The following is a 22,532-nucleotide window of genomic DNA, read 5'->3' on the forward strand; positions in this document are numbered from 1 at the left end:
CCTTCTCTAGCCTCAGCTGCTCCTTTATCATCTGCTAAGCCAAGCAGATCGTAGCAGAGCAGAGGATGCCCTCCTAGCATTGCACCATCCCTGGACCGCAGTAGTCCTTCACCGCACAGTCCTACTCCATGGCTTCCATGAACCAGGAGCCCATGTTGGACTTGTGGTTATCTTTCGCCAGATGCGTTTGTACTGGTAGCATCCTTGCATGTGGTTTGGGCATTCGGAGGAGACATTCAATAGGACTGTGATCCCTAGGGCGTGCAGCATGTCTCTCCAGGCAGCGTGGAAGGCAACCTGGAAGTAGAGGAACTGAAGAATCTCCAAGGGACCCCGCAGCCTGTGCAGAGCGGCTCCAGTGGAGCTGCAATGCAGGTGAAAGGACTCCATGGCACTGGGGAGAAGTCTGCCGGGGCGCTGGTTTTGGAACAGAATTCTGGGTAAGCAGAGGAAAACTTCTCACAGCCACCTTTGAGCAAGCAGATGTCTCTTCATTGGGGCTTAGGATGGAGTGTCTGCACTACTAGAGTCAAGGTGAGGTCCTCCCTGAGCCCCTGGCGCCTGGGCTCCACTCAAAGTAGAGGATGGCAGCCAAGTAGAGACTAGAGCACAAGAGGGCGCACTTCCCCCTGAGCGTGCAGGATGGACTCCAGGATCCTGGAGCCCTTGGCCTGCCTATTTTCCTGGGTGTTGTATTGAAGAAGGTGGACAGAACCTCTGTCTGATAGGAAAGGTGTGCAAAAAGTCGAGCAGCAAGCACTTGCTGGCGCTCCCCAGCCCCAGGGTTCAGGGGCTGCCACTGGTGTCAGCCCAGCTGCCGCCAGGCACTGCAGTCTCCACCCCTCACATGCAACCCAGGGCAACCACCATCTCCCAACCTCTTTGCCTCTGAGGCCGCCACAGCTACAGCCTCTGCCTTAGCGGTTCTCGCACAACTTCATAGGCTTTTTGAGCACACTGCAGTCCATCTCTCCCAGTTAATCAATCGTCACCATGGAGTGTAGGAACTGGGGCGATAGTCACCCAGGCCAGCCAGGCAACAGGAATGGGCGAACAAGGGCTAAGAGAGGGAGCCTTCAGAAGTGACCGCCAACTTGGTCCCCAGAGGCTTGGGCAGCCAGACCCCTTATTGGGTCCCCTTCCTCCTGCAGCCTTCAGGTTATATAGCAGCCCTAGCAGCCTCAGGTGCCTTGCACAGGCTGTGCTCTGACAAGGGAGTGGCAGCGCAAGTGTGTGTGTTGAAGGCAGAGAAGCACTATTTTAAAAAACCTGTATTCATATGTGTCACATTAAATCCTTTCTCAGTTCAGGGCTGTGGCTGTGGCTCAATGGTAGTGCACTTTACTGGCATGTGTGAGGCACTGGGTTCGATTCTCGGCACTGTATATAAATAAATAAAATAAAGGTCTATCAACAACTAAAATTTTTTTAAAATAATAAAAAAATAAAACCTTCCCTAGTTCAAAACATATTTATTTATATTTTCATACATGTATTCATGGGTTATTCTAATGAGTATTCTTAGTTTTCCATATGCATTTTTTTCACTCACCCTAACCCTTACCCTACAGAAAATTTAACACTAAACCTAAATATAACCGTATACCTGAATCTACATTAATATAAAGCATACATAAAATTGTGAATATACATGGGTAACAAGACCTATATATTCAATTATCAAAAATATATTTGCATAAATATTATATATGCATATTTATTTGTGCATTCACAAATTTTAAAATGGCTACTTTCATACCAGATTATAAACACCCCCACTTCTGCTTTTGCATATCTGATCCCATCCTCTCAAACTTGAAACCTACTGTCTACTTATTTTCCCTAAAATAACTCATGTCCACCTGTAGGTTTTTCCTGATAGATTATCTGCAGCTGAATATCAATGTGAACACACTGTTGACAGGCATGCAATTAAACATATCAACATCAGTCGAGATATGCTGAACACACAAAGTCTAGTACATAAATTCATACTTAGATTGGATATCCACTCTTTCAGACTTGTACTCTTCATATATGCACCCTCTCCATTCCTCTGCGTCCATCACTCTTCTAAGGGAAACACAGAACCACAACTTTTGTTTCCTTCAGAGAACAAGAAAACCTCACACTTCCCTGGTATTTACCACATAAGTATGAGCTTAATGAATGCTTGATTTTATACTTTGAAAAGCACTGGCTCACTAGTCTAGAAACTCGGTGGACAGGGCCCATATTTGTTTTGTGTCCAACACCCAACAGTATGCTCTCACTAGCATTTCAATAAAACGATAAATAAATGACTATATTATTATTTTTTAAAAGATCGTTTTTTTTTTTTTTTTTTTTAAATGGGCCTGTATCTTGGTGCTGAGAATGGAACCCAGTGCCTCACACATGCCAGGCAAGCGCTCTACCACTGAGCCACAACTCCAGCTCCAAAGATATTATTATTAAGCGCTATTCGGTCACTCAGTTGCTGCACCACTACCTTCTGTGGGGGAGATGAGTTTCAGAGTTTGACTGAAGCAACTAATAAAACCACGCAGGCGAGGCCTCCAAAGGATGGGAACTTAAAAGTGCCGTCGCACACCCTCGGGCACCACATCCTGCTGGTTCTGAAGCCTTGTGCTTCCCGCCCAAATTTGAAAGTTTCCCCGCCCACCCGCCTGCCTACCCCGGATGTGGCCCACGCCTAGCTCCGCCCCCCACGCACACGCACGTGCTCCGCACTCTCCGGGACGCCGGAAGGCCCAGGCGCCTGTGGGGAACACAACCCTCAAGACCCGCTCCAAAGGGCAGTTCCCATGAGTTGGCTTCTGGGCCGTCCTTCACCAGGTGGCTTCTCACTTTCGAAGCCCTACTCTGTGAGTCCTGCTCCTGTGCCGGCGTCCATACCTCTGAGGGTCTGCTGCTCACCTGGAGAGCTGGTAAGAAGCCCAACGGGTCGCCCTCCCTGTGGCGGCCAGAGCCTCCGCCCCGCGCACCCTGGGTACACAGCCGCTCCTGTGTGCTGCAGAGGACAGTGGCAGCGCCATGGAGGACCCTGGGAGCGCCGCGCAGGATCCTGGGAGTGCCACAGGAGACCTGGGAGTGCCGCACAGCTGCTAGGTGGCTCCTGCTGAGAGGACTTCTGCTGGGAGCTGCGGCTGGGTGTCATCCTCCAGGTGAGTCCGGGAATTCTTGGGTAGAGTCCTGGATGGCTACTCTGTTCTCAGGAGTCCAGCTCAATTCTGTTGACTCTAGTGATGAATTGGGTTAGACCCTGAAATCCCCTGACCTTTCCCTGTTAGCTGTAGGCCAGGTGAAAGCTTCTGAATGTGAGTGAGTTGAAATGACCAAAGACTGAATGCCCCCAAGGAGGTTTCAAGGAAACTATGGGGAGTAGATGGAACCAGTGTGTTAAGGGGGACTCAACATCGGTTTTGAGTGATTTCATGATGTAGTATACCACTGACACAAATATTGTAATAACAACCAAATATGATGATTTACGTTTATTGATTTCTGCGTGTTAAACCAACCTTGGGTCCTCGGGATGAACCCCACTTGATCATGGTGAACTATGTTTTTAGTATTTTTTGTGTGTAATTTGTCAGAATTTTATTGAGAATTTTTACATGTATGTTCATCGGGGATATTGGTCTGAAGTTTTCTTTTCTTAAAGGGTCTTTGTCTGGTTTTGGTATTGATGTTAGTCTCAGAATGAGTTTAGAAGGCTTCCCTCTTTTCCTGTTTCATGGAATACTATGAAAAGTATGGTATTAATTCTTCTTTGAAAGTCTCATTGAATTTAGCAGAGAATCCGTCTGGTCCTGGACTTTTCTTGGTTGGTAGGCTTTTTAAAATATATTTTTATTAGTTTTAGATAGGCACAATGCCTTTAGTTTATTTTTTATGTGATGCTAATAATCAAACCCAGTGCCTCACACATGCCAGGCAAGCACTCTACCACACAACCCCAGACTGGTTGGTAGGCTTTAGATGGTGTTTTCTATTTCATTACTTGCAATTAATCTATTTAAATTGTGTATGACCTCCTCATTCAGTTTGAGTAGGTCTTATGACTCTAGGAATTTGTTTATGTATTCTATATTTTCTATTTTTTTTGGAGTACAGATTGTCAAAGTAGTTTCTAAGTTCTTTCTGCATTTTAGACATGTCCCTTGTGATATTACTTGCTTCATCTTCTTTTTTAGTAATCTTAGTTTTCTTTTTCTCTTCGTTAGCATGGCCGAGGATTTATGTATTTTATTTATTGTTTCAAAGAACCAACTTTGTGTTTTTTCAATTTTTTTTCCTTTAGAGTTCATTGATTTCAGCTCTGATTTTACTTTATTTTTTTATTGGTTGCTCAAAACACTACAATGATCTTGACATCATATTTCATACATTTGATCCAAGTGGGTTATGAATTCTTATTTTTACCACTTGTACAGATTGCAGGATCACATTGGTTATACATCCCCGTTTATAGGTACTTCCATACTAGTGTCTGTTGTATTCTGCTGCCTTTCCTGATTTTCATTAGTTTCTGTCTTCTATTGCTTTTGGTATTGATTTGTTCTTCTTTTTCTCAGGCTTTGAGATGTAGTGTTAGGTCCTTTATTCATGCACAGTGCAGTAAACTTTCCTCTTAGTACTGCCTTCCTAGTGTCCCAGAGATTTTGATATGTCATATCAGTGTTTTCATTTACCTCTAACAATTTTTTTATTTCATCCTTGATTTATTTGACTATCCATTCCTCATTAAATAATGTATAATGTAGTCTCCCTTTGGTAGAGTGGCTTCTGTTTTTTACTTGAGCGCTGATTCCTAATTTCTTCCATTTTAATATGATATAATGCTGGGTAATTTCTTTGCTTTTTTTGTATTTACTAAGAATTGCTTTTCAGTGTAAGATATGGCCTATTTTAGAGAAGAAGACAAGTGCTGCTGAAAAAGAAGTATATTTACTCGTTAATGGATGAAATATTCTATATATTTCTATTAAGTATAAATTATTGATTGTATAATTGTATGGTTTCTTTTTAAAAAATATTTATTTTTACTTCTTAGAACTTTATTTTATTTATTTTATTTTATATGCTGTGCTGAGAATTGATCCCAGTGCCTCATACATGCTAGGCAAGTGCTCTACCATGGAGCCACAACCCAAGCCCCTCTATAGTTTTTTCATTTAGTTTTTCTTTAGAATGACTGTCTAGCAGTGAGAGAGGTGTGTTAAAGTCACCCAGTATTATTGTGTTATGATCTATTTTACTACTGAAATTGAGAAGGATTTGTTTGATACATGCAGACGTCCATTGTTTGGGACACAAATGTTTATAATTGTTATGTCCTCCTCATACATACATCCCTTAAGAAGTATGAAATATCCTTCTTGGTCTCTTCCAATGAAATTTGGCTTGAAGTCTACTTTATCTGAGATGAGCATGGAAACCCCAGCTTGTTTACACAATTAATGTGACGTTTTTTCCCATCCTTTCACCCTCAGCCTGTGGATGTCTTTCCCCATGAAATGAATCTGCCAGTCTGCATATTCTGATTGATGAGTTCAGGCTGTTAATATTCAAGTTTATTATTGAGATATGATCTGGGTTCCCACTCATTTTGACTTATATCTGCTTATTAATGTGACTTAGTTTCTAGTTTGGTTGACTGTGTATTTAGTGTAGATCCTCCCTTTCCTGTTTTGTTTTTAATTCATCCTCATGAAATATTTTGTTGAGAATGTTGTGTGGTGTGGGCATTCTAGTTGTAAATTATTTAGTTTTTGTTTATCATGGGGAACATATATGTGGCAGGGCTCTGAATGACACTCGTTGATGTACATCTCCCAGCAAGGTGCCTTATGGCCCTCAGGACCCTCGAAGTGGAAGCTGCTGTCTGTGTTCACACACATGCCTGCGTGCTCACAAGGATTGCTGTTGGCATCAAGACACAAGCACCTGTGACCAGGACCCACGCACCAGCCAGAATTTCCACACATGCAGACAGCAGAGGAGCATCTGCTACTTACACCAGCCCCAGAACTTTGGTAAGCTTGCTTTCTGCTTTTTAATTTGTTCAAATATATTCTTCATTTGTTCTGATCAGTTACACATGACAGTGGAATGCGCTTTGACACATCCCAAATCAGTGAAGTGTAATTTCTCCTTCATCTGGTTGTCCATGAAGCAGATTTGCAAAACTCATGTAATCATATGGGCCCATGCATTAGTAATGGCCAAATCATTCTACCATTGTTTCTCTTTCTTTTTTTGTAAATATTTGTTTTTTTGGTTATAGTTGGACACAATATCTTTATTTATTTATTTATGTGTGGTGCTGAGCATCGAACCCAGGGCTTCGCACATGTGAGGCGAGTGCTCTACCACTGTGCCACAACCCCAGCCCCTCGACCATCATTTCTAACCCCATAGTGTCTTTTATTCAATTTTTTTAAAGCTGTGTTTTTCTTTCTTTGTATTCAGGTATTGAACTTTTAATTAATCATTCACATATACTGTTGTAAGTTCAAAGTTCTTTGTATTACAAAAAAGAGCAGAGGGCACCTGCAACTGGGTTTTCTTTTTATTTTAGGTACTCATTTTTAAAGTTAAATTGTTTTTAATATGCCTTTGAGAAATAATTCTATGGACAAAAACCTTATTCAGATCTAGAATGGATCCCCTTAGCAAATCCCTATATCTTTATCATAACTAGTTTTGGATGTGTGGTGAGAAAGCTGTTAATTTGTTTTTAGTAACAGAAAATTCTACATTTGAAAATTAAAACTGACAGAAGCACTGATTACAAACCCTAGAGTGCAATGTGGATTATAGGTGGGAAACAGACTGTTCTCAAGACAGTTTTCTTTATTTCACATCTGCAGAGTTATGTGCAGGACTCTGTATGTGGCACTTGTGGACTCATTGAAGGGGACACTAACTGTAATGGTTTAGATGACACTGTAAAGGGACTTCATTGTAATAACTGTGGTATGCAACCACTTTTATGCATTCATTGAGTGTAACCTGCCTCAGTGCTTGGGCCTCACTGGAAACTGTGAACACAGAGATGGGTCGAACATAATCTTAGCTTATACAGAACTATCAGTCTTGTAAACAGCAAATGAAAGAACTGATAGTGGACTCATTGGTGAGTGTAGCCAGTGCTGTATCAAAACAATGTTGGTAGTCAGGTTGATCCCCCTACTAGTTGTTTCCAACAGGTCCCAGCATAATGATGGATGACTTCTCAGATCAACACCTGCTCTCCAGTTTGGCTCATAGAAATCCATATTCTCAAGATCTGAAGATGATTTTGATGACATCAATAGATACTGAGTATGTTCTGGCCAGCTGGAGAAAGAGGCAGGGTAAGTAAGACACATAAGTTCTTCCTTGCGAAGATTATTGTGATGTTTTCTCTAGACCTCAGCATTTTCTGTCCACTTCAAAACAAACTAATATTGTCATTCCTCAAAGTTCAACTCTTGTTTTTACTCAAACTTCATTTCAAATGCAGGTAAATAATTGAAGTAATTTTCAGGATTGCAGTCCAAAGGGAGGAAGGTGTGGCTAAAAGCCTGGCTTTCTGACATTCAAGTGGATGAGAGTCGATGACTCTTGTGTTCATAGAAGCAGAATAAACTAACTTCCCTGCTTTGCTCCTCAGTTTACCCTGTGATGTGTATAAAATGTAAAATCTCCATGTATATAGAGAACTTACTTTATAAGTGAGTTAAAGCAAGTGAATGCATTTGCTGAGCTTGGACAGGTAAAGCACTGGGCTCATTTCCCTGCAGCATGCTAGGAAGGGTATCCAATCCTTACTGAAAAGAGCTTAATGTATCTGCTTCAGATTCAGCCATGGTTCTCAGTAGGTGAGAACATTGATTGCAGACACCAGTAGCCTGACCTAGTGAAGGGAAGATTGCCATGAAGAGCAGAGTCAGCACTGGACATTATCTGCTTTGGACGTAGTAAGAGGGATCTGGAAAATTTCTTCCAAAGAGCGTCCCACAGTTGAGGGTTCACAAAGACTTAGCATGGCTCCCCTCCATGTTTCTATTCTCCTTTCCATGTTCCTATTGCCTGAGCCAATTGGAACTTTTGTAATAAGTAAGGAATTCCTTCAGAGTCCTGTACACCAACAGATGTCCCAGTGAGAGAAAAGAAGCCACAATAAAAATGGAGTATAACAAAATAATATTGAGAGAGTGCAGAAAACAATTTCAAACACTCATGGTTTACTCTTTGTTCTGTATTTTTAGTGGATTTTGAAATAATGGCATATTCAGAGAAGAACATTATGGCTCTATTACATTGACAGTTTTGCACTGTTCCCTTGAGGAAAAACCTTATGATCCACTTTATTATTAAGGAAATAATGAGGTGACCACTGGGGAGTCCTGTAGATAATTTTAACTTGTTGGGAAACCATTTTTACTTCAAGGATTCTCAACATATACCTATAGGAGTAATGTGAAATATGGTGTTTGGAGAAGGGAACAAAGAAAAGTTGGTAACATTGGCATGAGGGTACACAAGTACTGAGACTGCCCAATGAGTGGTGGTCTACGTCTGTACTGACCTTCTGAAGAAACCAGTGGATCAGCCATCATGAGCCAATTGGAAGGCAGAGGCTCCCACATTCCATGACATCTCCAACCTTCTAATTCTGTTAGACTGTTACCTAGCGCACTCAGCCCTACCTCCTCATTTCTGTCTTGAGTCCACGCTGTAGACTCAGGTGTGTGAATCCTTGCTTGAAAGGTGAAGGAGTTTCAAGTGTTGTGGACTGCAGAGTACTTGTTTCTCAACAGTAAGTGAATCATGACAGCTGCTGTCTTCCCTTAGTCCTGATGAATTCTACTTGGGTTATTTTATTATTTTTTTAAATATTTGGGTCAGAAGCACTCAAACACTTAGCCACATATGCAGCCCTTTTTTGTATTTTATTAAGAGACAGGGTCTCACTGAGTGGCTTAGCACCTTGCTATTGCTCAAGCTGACTTCTAACTCTAGATCCTTCTGTCTCACCTTCTGAGCCTCTGAGATTATAGGCATTTGCCACCGCAGCCAGCTCTTGGATTCTCTTGTTTTTAACCCATAACATATTTGGGTTTTCTTTGCAGGTCCTGGCTGTACATTTACTGTACAAACATGGCAGTATTCTTCAGCCCTTCCCCTGACGGAGGGGATGAAATGAACCTTGATGGAGAGCCTCAGATGAAACTTATAGAAATCATACGGGGACTACAAGCTGAATTACAAGAACACAAACTGAATTTCCGAGATCTGGAACAAAAATTCATCTTATGTCAATCTACCGTGTATACCCTTGCCAACCAGTTCCAGAAATATCGTAAGTTGCAGATAGGTTTATGGTCACTAAAGTGAGGTATGATTGTCTGTTTCCCCTCTGAGAAAAAGATTTTTTTTTTGGACCTTTCCTTTCTCTTTCTTTTTTTTTTATTGGTTGTTCACAACATTACAAAGCTCTTGACATATCATACTTCATACATTAGATTGAAGTGGGTTATGAACCCCCAATTTTACCCCAAATGCAGATTGCAGAATCAGGTCGGTTACACATCCACAATTTTACATAATGCCCTATTAGTAATTGTTGTATTCTGCTACCTTTCCTATCCCCTACTATCCCCCCTCCCCTCCCCTCCCTTCTTCTCTCTCTACCCCATCTACTGTACTTCATTTCTCTCCTTGTTTATTTTCCCATTCCCCTCACAACCTCTTATATGTAATTTTGTATAGCAATGAGGGTCTCCCTTCATTTCCATGCAATTTTCCTCTTCTCTCCCTTTCCCTCCCATCTCATGTCACTGATTAAAGTTACTCTTTTCTTCCTACTCTTCCTCCCTGCTCTGTTCATATTTGCTCTCATTATATCAAAGGAGACATTTGGTATTTGTTTTTTAGGGATTGGCTAGCTTCACTAAGCATAATCTGCTCTAGTGCCGTCCATTTCCCTGCAAATTCTATGATTTTGTCATTTTTTATTGCTGCATAGTACTCCATTGTGTATAGATGCCACATTTTTTTTATCCATTCATCTATTGAGGGGCATCTGGGTTGGTTCCACAGTCTAGCTATTGTGAATTGTGCTGCTATGAACATCGATGTGGCAGTATCCCTGTAGCATGCTCTTTTAAGGTCTTCAGGGAATAGTCCGAGAAGGGCAATAGCAGGGTCAAATGGTGGTTTCATTCCCAGCTTTCCCAGGAATCTCCAAACTGCTTTCCAAATTGGCCGCACCAATTTGCAGTCCTACCAGCAATGTACAAGTGTACCCTTTTCTCCACATCCTCGCCAGCACTTGTTGTTGTTTGACTTCATAGTGGCTGCCAATCTTACTGGAGTGAGATGGTATCTTAGGGTGGTTTTGATTTGCATTTCTCTGACTGTTAGAGATGGTGAGCATTTTTTCATGTACTTGTTGATTGATTGTATATCCTCCTCTGAGAAGTGTCTGTTCAGGTCCTTGGCCCATTTGTTGATTGGGTTATTTGTTATCTTATTGTCTATTTTTTTGAGTTCTTTGTATATTCTGGATATTAGGGCTCTATCTGAAGTGTGAGGAGTAAAAATTTGTTCCCAGGATGTAGGCTCCCTATTTACCTCTCTTATTGTTTCTCTTGCTGAGAAAAAACTTTTAAGTTTAATTAAGTCCCATTTGTTGATTCTTGTTGTTAACTCTTGTGCTATGGGTGTCCTATTAAGGAATTTGGAGCCCGACCCCACAATCTGTAGATCGGAGCCAACTTTTTCTTCTATCAGATGCAGAGTCTCTGGTTTGATATCAAGCTCCTTGATCCATTTTGAGTTAACTTTTGTGCATGGCGAGAGAAAGGGATTCAGTTTCATTTTGTTGCATATGGATTTCCAGTTTTCCCAACACCATTTGTTGAAGATGCTATCCTTCCTCCATTGCAAGCTTTTAGCCCCTTTATCAAATATAAGATAGTTGTAACTTTGTGGATTAGTCTCTGTGTCCTCTATTCTAAACCATTGGTCCACCCGCCTGTTTTGGTACCAGTACCATGCTGTTTTTGTCACTATTGCTCTGTAATATAGTTTGAAATCTGGTATCGCTATACCGCCTGATTCACACTTCCTGTTTAGGATTGCTTTTGCTATTCTGGGTCTTTCATTTTTCCATATGAATTTCATGATTGCTTTATCTATTTCTACAAGAAATGCCGTTGGGATTTTGATTGGCATTGCATTAAACCTATAGAGAACTTTTGGTAATATCGCCATTTTGATGATGTTAGTTCTGCCTATCCATGAACAGGGTATATTTTTCTATCTTCTAAGATCTTCATCTACTTCTCTCTTTAGGGTTCTGTAGTTTTCATTGTATAAATCTTTCACCTCTTTGTTAGGTTGATTCCCAAGTATTTTATTTTTTTGTAGGATATTGTGAATGGAGTGTTTTTCCTCATTTCCGTTTCAGAAGTTTTGTCGCGGATATACAGAAATTCCTTTGATTTATGCGTGTTGATTTTATATCCTGCCACTTTGCTGAATTCATTTATTAGTTCTAGTAGTTTCTTTGTAGACCCTTTTGGGTCTTCTAGGTATAGAATCATGTCATCTGCAAATAGTGATAATTTAAGTTCTTCTTTTCCAATTTTTATGCCTTTAATTTCTTTCATCTGTCTAATTGCTCTGGCCAGTGTTTCGAGAACTATATTGAATAGAAGTGGAGATAGAGGGCATCCCTGTCTTGTTCCGGATTTTAGAGGGAATGCCTTCAACTTTTGTCCATTCAGAATGATGCTAGCCTGAGGCTTAGCATAGATAGCTTTTACAATATCAAGGTAAGTTCCTGTTATCCCTAGTTTTTCTAATGTTTTGAACATAAAGGGATGCTGTACTTTGTCAAATGCTTTCTCTGCATCTATCGAGATGATCATATGGTTCTTATCTTTAAGTCTATTGACGTGGTGAATAACATTTATTGATTTCTGTATGTTGAACCATCCTTGCATCCCAGGGATGAATCCTACTTGATCATGGTGCACAATTTTTTTGATGTGTTTTTGTATTCGATTCGCCAGAATTTTATTGAGGACTTTTGCATCTAGGTTCATTAGAGATATTGGTCTGTAGTTTTCTTTCTTTGATGTGTCTTTGTCTGGTTTCGGAATCAGGGTGATGTTGGCCTCATAGAATGAATTTGGAAGAGCTCCCTCTTTTTCTATTTCCTGAAATAACTTGAAAAGTATTGGTATTAATTCTTCTTTAAAGGTTTTGTAAAACTCCGCTGTATAGCCATCCGGTCCTGGGCTTTTCTTGGTTGGTAGTCTTTTGATGGCTTCTTCAATTTCATCCATTGATATTGGTCTGTTCAAATTGTGTGTATCCTCCTGACTCAGTCTGGGCAAATCATATGACTTAAGAAATTTATCGATGTCTTCACTATCTTCTATTTTGTTGGAATATAGGTTTTCAAAATAATTTCTAATTGTCTTCTGTATTTCTGTAGCATCTGTTGTGATATTGCCTTTTTCATCCCGTATGTTAGTAATTTGAGTTCTCTCTCTTCTTCTCTTCGTTAGCATGGCTAAAGGTCTGTCAATCTTATTTATTTTTTCAAAGAACCAACTTTTACTTTTGTTAATTTTTTCAATAGTTTCTTTTGTTTCAATTTCATTGATTTCCGCTCTGATTTTAATTATTTCTAGCCTTCTGCTACATTTGCTGTTGTTTTGCTCTTCCTTTTCTAGGGCTTTGAGATGAAGTGTGAGCTCATTTATTTGTTGGTTTTTTCTTTTTTTGAGGAATGACCACCAGGCGATGAATTTTCCTCTTAAAACTGCTTTCATTGTGTCCCATAGATTCCGATATGTTGTGTCTGTATTTTCATTTATCTCTAAGAATTTTTTGATCTCCTCCTTTATGTCTTCTGTAACCCATTGATCATTCAGTAACATATTGTTCATTTTCCATGTGATGTAGGATTTTTCCTTCCTTCTTTTATCATTGATTTCCAGTTTCATTCCATTATGATCAGATAAAATGCATGGTATTATCTCCACCCCTTTATATTTACTGAGGGTTGCCCTATGGCATAATATATGGTCTATTTTTGAGAAGGATCCATGTGCTGCTGAGAAAAAAGTATATCCATTTGATGATGGTTGATATATTCTATATATGTCAGTTAAGTCTAGGTTATTGATTGTGATATTGAGTTCTATAGTTTCTTTATTCAACTTTTGTTTGGAGGATCTGTCCAATGGTGAGAGAGGTGTGTTGAAGTCACCCATAATTATTGTGTTGTGATCTATTTGATTCTTGAACTTGAGGAGAATTTGTTTTATGAATGTCGCAGCACCATTATTTGGTGCATAAATATTGATAATTGTTATGTCTTGTTGGTGAATGGTTCCTTTTAACAGTATATAATGACCTTCTTTATCCCTTTTGATTAACTTAGTCTTGAAGTCGATTTTATTCGATATGAGGATGGCCACCCCCTGCTTGCTTACGAGGACTGTGTGCGTGGTATATTTTTTCCCATCCTTTCACCTTCAGCCTGTGTATGTCTTTTCCAATCAGATGTGTCTCCTGGAGGCAGCATATTGTTGGATTTGTTTTTTTAATCCATGATACCAGCCTATGTCGCTTTATTGGAGAATTTAAGCCATTAACATTCAGAGTTACTATTGATATATGGTTTGTACTTCCATCCATGTTTGATTGTTTATCTTTTTTTTAAAAAAAAAAAATTTAGTTTGTTTCTCCGTGATTATCTTTCCCCTCGCCCGCTGTCTTTACTGAGGCACTTCCCACTGATGGTTTTGGTTATTGTTTTTCATTTCTTCCTCGTGTAGTGTTTTGCTCAAAATGCTTTGCAATGCTGGTTTTCTGGCTGCAAATTCTTTTAACTTTTGTTTATCATGAAAGATCTTTATTTTGTTGTCATACCTGAAGCTTAATTTTGCTGGATACAGAATTCTTGGTTGGCATCCATTGTCTTTCAGTGTTTGAAATACATTGTTCCATGACCTTCTTGCTTTCAGTGTCTGTGATGAAAAATCCGTTATTAACCTTATTGGTTTACCCCTGAATGTAATCTGTCTCCTTTCTCTTGTAGCTTTTAATATTTTCTCTTTGCTCAGTATATTGGATATCTTCATGACAATGTGTCTTGGCGTTGGTCTACTGTGATTTTGTGTGCTCGGTGTCCTGTATGCATCTTCAATTTGTATATCTGTTTCCTTTTTTATTTCTGGAAAGTTTTCTGTAATTATTTCATTCAGCAGGTTTCTCATTCCCTTGGTTTGAATCTCTGTACCTTCTTCTATCCCAATGACTCGTAAGTTTGTTTTTTTTATGTTATCCCATAACTCTTGGATGTTTTTCTCGTGATTTTTTACCAGCCTTTTTGTGTTGGCTAGACTCTTTTCAAGATGGTATATTTTGTCTTCATTACCTGACGTTCTGGCTTCTACTTGCTCCACTCTGTTAGTGATACTCTCAATTGAGTTTTTAATTTGGTTTATCGTTTCCTTCATTTCTAGAATTATTGTTTGATTATTTTTTAATATCTCTATCTCCTGATAAAGATGCTTAACTTCTTCTTTTATCTTTTTATGTAATTCATTCTCAATGTGTTCTTTCGCTGCTTGAATTTGGTGTCTTGTATCCTCTTTAAGGTTCCATTCCATCTGTCTAAGGTGTTCCTTGAGGTCTTTATATGACCATTTTTCTGATGACTCTAGGTCGTCCTGAATATTTAGGCTGTCCTGCATTGTTTGTACTCCTTTTCTTCCTTGCTTCTTGAAGCTGCTCATGTTGCTTCTTGTTCTGTTTGACTGCTGAGTTACTGTTTACTCCTATAAATTTATTTGATGCTGTAGCAGCAGGTTTCAATGAAGTTATCTCCTCCAGCGCAGTCTGGTGACGTCAGTTCTCTGCCATAGTGGTGTCTCTTGCAAATGGCGACAGTTCGTTTCCCTTTGCCGGGAGACCAATGCAACGGGTGGGTCCTTACTGTCTCTCTCAAGCCCCGTTTGGAACCTGTGGCCACTACTTATGAAGGCTCGGTAGGCATTTACCTCTGTAGGATGAGAAGGGCTGACCAGTTGTTTCAGCTGGATGGATTAATGCTGAGTCACAGCTGTTTGTCTCATCTTTTCAAACGCGGCGGCGCGGAGCACGGAGCGGCTTACTCACTTCCCGCCGCCGTCTTCCTCTTCTTGGGATGATGGCGGGTCGCTCGCTCTGCGCCCTCTGGTGTGTCTCAGCCTTGGGCTCCTGCGCCTCGCTCCGCCGCGGCCTCCACAGCCAGCGCCGCCCCGGCCGCTCTCTCCTCCTCCGGCGTTCGCGGCTTCCGAAAAAGATTTTCTCCAAATTCTTTTCTCCTCTTTTCTTTCATCAAAAGGAAATCCATCATTTCCAGAAGTAATATATTGTTATTTTGCCTTCAGTTTACTAACAATGGAATAATGAAACACAAAGACTACAGCAACTTTTAGTTTACAGGGAAGTGTAGGGTGGGCATAGGTTAATTCCCAGTTACTGATTTCTACTGGAGACATGAAAATGCCTTTTCATCCTCAAGAATAGCTCAAACCTTTTTTCACAGTATTCTCTTGTACCATATCAGATCCACAGACATATAACAGCCGTGTTGGTAAAGGTCTGGGACTAATGATTCTCCATTCAGTTCAGGCTTCCCCTGTGTTTGTAGTGAGTGATGTAGAAACTACTCATTGACTGACTGGATGTTTCTGAATTTGATTTCAGGGAGTGGTGCAGAGGAGGAGAGTGGAAAAGAACAGGACTTGCTGGCTCCCAGGTAACAATGAGTGTTAAGAGCCAGGAAGAGGATGGGTTAAATATGAGGAGGGTCCCCAGATGAGCAAACCAAGAGATACAAAGTGTCCACACTATTCACATGCAAAGGCAAACACAAGCTGCTGGTATGACTGCATTCCTCAATCACGGAAAAAGTCCATCTTTTAAGGAGGTGTTTTTCTTTTCTCTGTCGTTCCTGTCTGTATCCAACTAGAAGTAATCAAACTAACTGAATGTTTTGTTTTTGTTTGTTTGTTTGTTTGTTTTTTTACCTCACAGAATCTACATCTCCTGTCTTGTATGGGTCCATTGAGTATGAGATATAAATCTGGTTTGTTTCTGGTTGATAAGACTTTTTGGCAGGAATGTCATAGCCTTGGGTGGGGGGAATACACATACACACACACACACATATAAAAATGCGTGTACACACACACACACACACACAGAAAGTCCATTTTCTGTGTATGCTGTGGCTCATGGTTGTATCACACAGGGAGAGTGGAGTCTGTCCTCAGCTCTTTTCTAGTCAGTAGATTGAGCCCCTCTTCCTATCTCCTGTCATGAAGACATGTGCACCCTTCCCATATCCTAGGAGGATCATTTTCTTTCTCTTTGAAAGGAGTACCCTCTTGCCCTTCTGTGACCACTCCCTTAGGCCTCTATTTAGACCAACTGGGACTCATATTTACTACTCTCATTTAATCGTACTCTTTATCCCTCCAGTCTGAGACAAGCCCCACAGGAGGAGAAAGAAATCCTGCAGGACGTATTGAATGAGGGCTGTAACATTTGCCCCAGTCACTCTGAATCATCAGATATCCACCAGCCTCCGTGCTTCAGTGCTGATCCCTTGGGTGAGCATGAAGTCTCCCTTTGTCTAGCTGCAGCTCATGACTACCCCATTAAAACACAAATGCACTCCTATTAATTATACTTCTGAGGGTCCAGTGACAAATTCAGGATGGTAAACCTAGAACTAACAAGAGCAGGGAAGTTGTAGAGACTGTAACCTACTCACAGGTACCATTTATGTGTGTGCATATCAGGGCTCTGCATGACCTTATTCTTACAACCTAGGACAACTGATCTCTCCTACAGTGTTCTTGCTCATGTTTGATCCTTTGATTACAAGCACAAGCCTATAATCCCAGCTGCTCAGGAGGTTGAGGCAGGAGGATCTTGGGTTTAAAGCCAAGTCAGAGGGCATGGGATGTGGCTCAAGTGGTAGGACAGTCACCTAGCATGCATGAGGCACTAGGTTCAACACTCGGCACCATAAAAAAAAATAAAGATATTGTGTGTCCACCTAAAACTAAAATAAATTTAAAAAATTTAATAAGCCAGCCTCAGGAAAAAGCAAGGCAGTAAACAACTCAGACCTTATCACTAAATAAAATACAAAATAGGCCTGGGGATGTAGTGCAGTGGTCATGTGCCCCTAAGTTCAATCGCCAGTACCAAAAAAAAAAAAAAAAAAAAAGAGAACATTGAAATGGTTAATCTTGCTTACATTACAATGCTAGAATCAGGTGGTGGAAATATTGGTTTATACCAGAAAAGTTCTGAAAGAGGAATTTCCTTCTAGTACACTGCCAAAGTTAACTTTGAGATCCTTAAAAATAATCCCTAGTATTGAGAAAAATGAGGCTCAGGTATTTTAATCCTCTTCCTAGAGAATGAAACTGGTTCTGTTTGAGAATTGTGAGGGGGCCCAGAGCCACTAAGTCTTGGAATGAGCTTTGTGGAAGGAAGGAAGCTGCAGTTAGTGAAATCCAGAAGAACCTGGAAGAGTATCCAGGGCTCAGGAGACCAAAATGCATTTTGACTTTGTCCAGTTACATGAAGAGCATTCCATAATAATGATCCACCCAGTCAGAGACGTTGTGCATGATGGATCAGCATAGCATCTCAGACTATTTCTTTAAACTCAACATGTGAGTTCTTCCAGGTTAAGTCCTTTAGTTGCTCCCTGAATTATATATACATAAATTATGTCTTCTTCTGAGGGAGGTGTCTGTACTGGAATGAGTAAAGTGGAGTTATTTAATGACTTCTACATTTCTGAATATGTTTACAGAACACCATGACAATGAGGACAGTAATAAAGAAGAGTCACTTTATTTCAGGTAACAATGAATGACCAGGGGCTAGAAAAAAATGGGTAAAATAAAAGGGGTGCAGGAATCCTAAAAGTACAGAGCATAAGGTCAAATGTAGTCAAAGTTTCTTAAAGGCACAGTAGGAGTGCTGATTGCAGTGAAGTTGTTGATTCTATCCAAGATGATGGAACCCATTAGCAAAGTTCTCTGTCTTCTTTATGGTATTGTAAGAGTGAGTCTGCTCAAGAAGAACTGAGCAGCCTTGGGCACTTCTAGATCTTAAATACATCATGTGTTCCCTTTGTAAAGGTCAAACTCAGGATGAGATCCAAAAATCATTTCTGTACTGTTAGCCTGAGCTCATCAACAGGTATTCCATAGCAAGAAAAGTAGATAGAACAAAAATGATATCATGTCATAATATGGATGTGCAAAGAAGGCAAAATGTCTCTGAGACTCTTCAATTCAGGAGACTATGGATCAGACACTTGTGTCTAAAATTCACCATGCTTTATGCACAAGGTTGGCCCCTGCTATGCTTCTCATTGTGTGATCCTTCTGTGACTGTACCTTATAGGCAGAGCTGTGCCCTCTTCCTCTTGAGCTTGTTATCTTGTTATCAGTACACTGAGCAATGGTGGCCCTTGGTCTCTCTCTCATACCATGGCACCTAAACTATGTCCTTGAGATGAAAATGGTTTTTTGAATCATTTTTGAAGGGAGGCACCTGTTTGGGACTCCACCCTTCAGCTTTGAATCGGGACCAGCTGGGAGACTGTAATTTCTAAACCACCATGATTTCATCTTTTGTTCTTCCCTGCCTCAGCTGTGCCAGCAGTCTCAACAGTGAACTGGAGGAAGAGGAAGAGAATGACCTCCAGCTGGATGAAAAATATTTTGGGGACGCTGGTCATCCTGATTCATGTGACACACAAGAACTTGTCAGAAGCTCTGTGTTCCCATCACATGAGCCTAAAGTCAGCTCTACTGTGGATGGAACCAGTGAGTACTTTTATCCTAATTCAGATGAATGCAACTTGTCTCTCTGGTAAATCACAAATTCTCTGCACTCAACTCCACTATCTAGGCTGAGACATATGCCTGCAGAGCCAGGAGACCCAGTTTGTTTCCCAGCAGGTGTAGAGGTCAGGTAGATCTGAAGCTTTGCTATTTTTCTTGCCAGGTCAGTTTATTTTTAATCCTGGTCTGCACTGTGCCAGCCATAGTTGCGAGTAGACTGGAGTTAGGAGGAGGGGATTAGAAGCACCTCACAGACATCACTACAACTTGTTCCAGGAGGGATTGGTCAGACCTCAGTCTTTAAAGGGGTTAAATCATTCCTTCTGCAGTGTCCTTGGAAATTGCATTTATTTTCTAATGATTTCCTCTCTTCTTTTCATGAGATAGAATATTCAAAAATCATATGGAAGTCTCTTATGGTTCTTGAGTGTTGACTTAGTTTCTCAGCTTCCTCTGAGAAGGCTATCCTTCAATCAATCATTCCTGTTTCTGGTCCACCATACATTGCTGTAGTTTTCAACCCAAAGGAGCACAAATGATTCTTTCCTCCAGAGATTACATGTTGAATCATCTGTTCCGTCTGAGAGTTATGTTCTCATGTAAATTGTCAATGGCCAGCGTACATGATGGGGAAATGGCCTAGTTATTCAGACAGCAGACAGCATTTCTCTTCCCAATTCCAGGATTGTCACTCTTGTTGAACAAGAGCCCTGAGTGATAGTAGCTTTATAGAGTATGTAGAGAAAAAAAATATATTCTTCTTTCCTCTCTCTCAAGGTAGAGTTCAACTTTTCCTCAGATAAACTTTTGAAATTCTTGAGTCTTTACTCATTAAATCAGTTTTTAGGAAGAGCAGAAGTCTGTGATGTCTCCCTGTATCCGAATGTTTTATAGTAAAATTAACTGACTAAATTTATTTCCCAACCCTTGCTTTAGTCAGTGCCTTTTCAGGTGTGACCATGTTTTTCTTTTTCCCATTTCCACTGAGGTGCAGTGATGCAAAGGTTTAATCTCAGTGTCACAACATTTCAGAAACAGAAATAAAATACATGTGGTGAACTATAACCCCTGCCAGGTGATCTCTGTATACAGACTACTCCATTGAATCCTCAAGAGACACTGTCCACAGTTGGTGGTGTCTCTACAGTAGTGCTACGGACACTGAGATTCAGCATGGTCACTGCCCCCAAATCTCCACTAGTGTGTGGTGGGAACACAGGGCCCATGTCTGCCTGACTCCTCAGCCAACATATTTTTACTGCTGTGCAGCCTGATCTTTCAAAGATGAGGCTGGGTTGGGTGTTCACCCATTCCTAATTCTGTATGTTACATATGTTTTTGAGACAATTTCAAACAGAAACAGAGACATTGCTTCTCTGGAACAAAGAATTCATAAGGCCTCTCACATGGGTTGTTGAGCTATTAATCAGTATACTTTGTCCCTGGGAAGAGCCAGTGCCTCATCCATTCCCTCCAAATAGAGCTGGACACAGTCACCTTTATACATGAATCTGAAATGAAGAAAAAGAGCATTCTAATTGTACAAATATTCATCCTGTGTGGGTTCTCTGACCCTAATGTGTATATTGTGAACAGGACACAGCTGTAACTACAGTAGTGGTGCTGACCTCTCTACTCAGACCTATCCTCTGTGTACACAGAAAGCCCTCCAGAAACAACATGAATATAACTAAGCTACAACTTGATATTTTGTTGAGGACTTTCCCATCTTGCCCACTAATGGCATGTAACAATACTTTCAGAATTTGATAAATGGCTCCAATAGTTGTAGAGGATCTTCTACTGTGAGCCTTGAAAAATGTCAGCAGGGTTCCTCCCTGCTAAAAGCAGGCAACAGAAAACATGACAAAATTCTAACCCGATTTAAAATATTTATTGGAGATGACCTAGAGGGTAGACCTGGCTCTGTGGTCATTCACAGAAGTGGTAGAGAGAGCGAGTCTACATTGAGCTACAGCCACCTTGATACTAAATTACCCCAAAGCCCTTCAGTCTGAGTTCAAGGTAGTTTAAATGTAATATCCTTGTGGGAAGGTGAGACTTTCCCAAGGGACTTCACAGATTTGGCCACTTTTCATAATAGACACTATATATAGGAGGGGCTGGAGGTTTAGACACAGTGGAAAAAAAATATTGTACAGAATGATTGAGGGATCCAGCCTCAAGGAACTGAAAGAAGTAGATTGAAGGGGAGGAGATTTGTTTTTGATATAATGAGACTAAATAGGATTTCATGAAAAGGAATGGGCCAGGATGTCAGGGGTTGGACATATAAAAGGAGTTCTCCGTCCCACCAAAATTATGTAATGATAGAGTGGCTGGTAGTAAGCATGGCATACAAGACCTTTGTGAAGAAACTGTCCACGTTGCCAAGAGTCCATGAAGAGATTCTTGTGTCAGTGGCCATTTTCAATCCTTCCAGGTCTAATCTCCTTTTTTCTCTGTTTCACCATTGCTTTCACAAACAGGTATATTGGTTTAAGATACTTTCTCCTTCAGGTCAAGAGGATCTCTCATGCATGTTACTGAGTGTCTTCAGTGACAGATGATTAATGATGGATGAACTGAGACTTGGGGACACACAGTACATGAGAGGCAGGGAGCAGCATCTGTAGACAAAGACCTGATTGCTAGAAGACAGTGAAGCAGAGTGAGAGTCAGGGAGGAGACAGCCTGACAAGGAAGGATGGTGTATGGGAGTGTTGGGATGTGATGTTGGATAACCTTGTGGGGCCAGGAATGAGGACTTCAAATGCAAGATGGGGAGTTGGAATTATTCAGGGGGATGTAGGAATACAGTTTTCACAAGCAGAGAGGGAACATGGTAAGAGCAGGACAGTGAGTTAGAAGGCTAGTGAGGCTGGGCTCAGTGGTCCCAGCAGGAGGTTCTCTCATGGCCAGGAGTGTGAGGCCAGCATGGGTAACACTGTGCAGCTGTATCTTAACAAAAGTAAACCTGATGGGAGAGTTGATCTTTGGGGGACTTCACAACCAGAGAAGGTAGTGAGGAGGAGAGTGGAAGAATCTAGACACCAGTAATGAGAGTATGATGAGGTGTGTTCTCAGGGTGATGGAGCCAAACAGTCAGATTGAAGAAATTTTGAGAAAACTGAAGCAGATCGTGGTGACAATGAGGGATTTTCAAGGAGAGTGTGTGGAGAACACAGTAGTGGGCAGCAGGCCCTCTTGTACCCAGTTCTTCCTGAGCCTGACCTGGATTGACATGAGGCTGCTGGAAACCTCCAGTCAGTTTAATTTCTGAGGACATCTATTCATTTCCCTAGGGACATAGAACACAATTATATCAGGAGGAATGTCCAATTTGCCTCTGTAGTATGTGGAAAATATAAGGATTATGGACCCGATCTCTCTTCACAGTTTCATACAATTGATTTACAATAAGGAGCCAGCTCCTCTGCTGCATTGCTTATAGCTGCTAACAGCCTCCAGGTGGCAACAGACTATACATGTGTATGGATTGTAGGTGGTACATAGACCACAAGGAATCATAGGCTTCCGAAATGCAGAGAGGGAATGTTATACAACCACTCGACACCCCTTTCCATG

The 22,532-nt window shown here is 40.9% G+C and overlaps 2 protein-coding genes and 1 long non-coding RNA gene across 3 annotated transcripts in view; 2 read left to right on the top strand and 1 right to left on the bottom strand.

The window, feature by feature from the left end:
• The window catches only part of LOC308656881 (F-actin-uncapping protein LRRC16A-like), a 142,682-nt gene that overhangs the window by 6,421 nt on the left and 113,729 nt on the right, over window positions 1–22,532 (bottom strand). The window lies entirely within an intron of this gene.
• LOC308657149 lies at window positions 2,847–6,036 on the top strand. Its single transcript, XR_014023857.1, has 3 exons — window positions 2,847–2,930; window positions 3,020–3,167; window positions 5,845–6,036. It is a non-coding gene; the product is annotated as an uncharacterized lncRNA (long non-coding RNA).
• The window catches only part of LOC308656745 (uncharacterized protein), a gene marked incomplete at both ends in the record, with an annotated part of 29,483 nt that continues 16,104 nt past the window's right edge, over window positions 9,154–22,532 (top strand). Inside the window, 5 exons of the mRNA XM_081308123.1 lie at window positions 9,154–9,355; window positions 15,772–15,823; window positions 16,549–16,679; window positions 17,903–17,951; window positions 18,751–18,926. Coding sequence (XP_081164249.1) covers window positions 9,154–9,355; window positions 15,772–15,823; window positions 16,549–16,679; window positions 17,903–17,951; window positions 18,751–18,926 — 610 coding nt within the window. The remainder of the gene's footprint in view (window positions 9,356–15,771; window positions 15,824–16,548; window positions 16,680–17,902; window positions 17,952–18,750; window positions 18,927–22,532) is intronic.

The sequence above is a fragment of the Spermophilus citellus genome (assembly GCF_964194105.1).
Source record: "Spermophilus citellus genome assembly, chromosome: 9".
Classification (NCBI taxonomy): domain Eukaryota; kingdom Metazoa; phylum Chordata; class Mammalia; order Rodentia; family Sciuridae; genus Spermophilus; species Spermophilus citellus.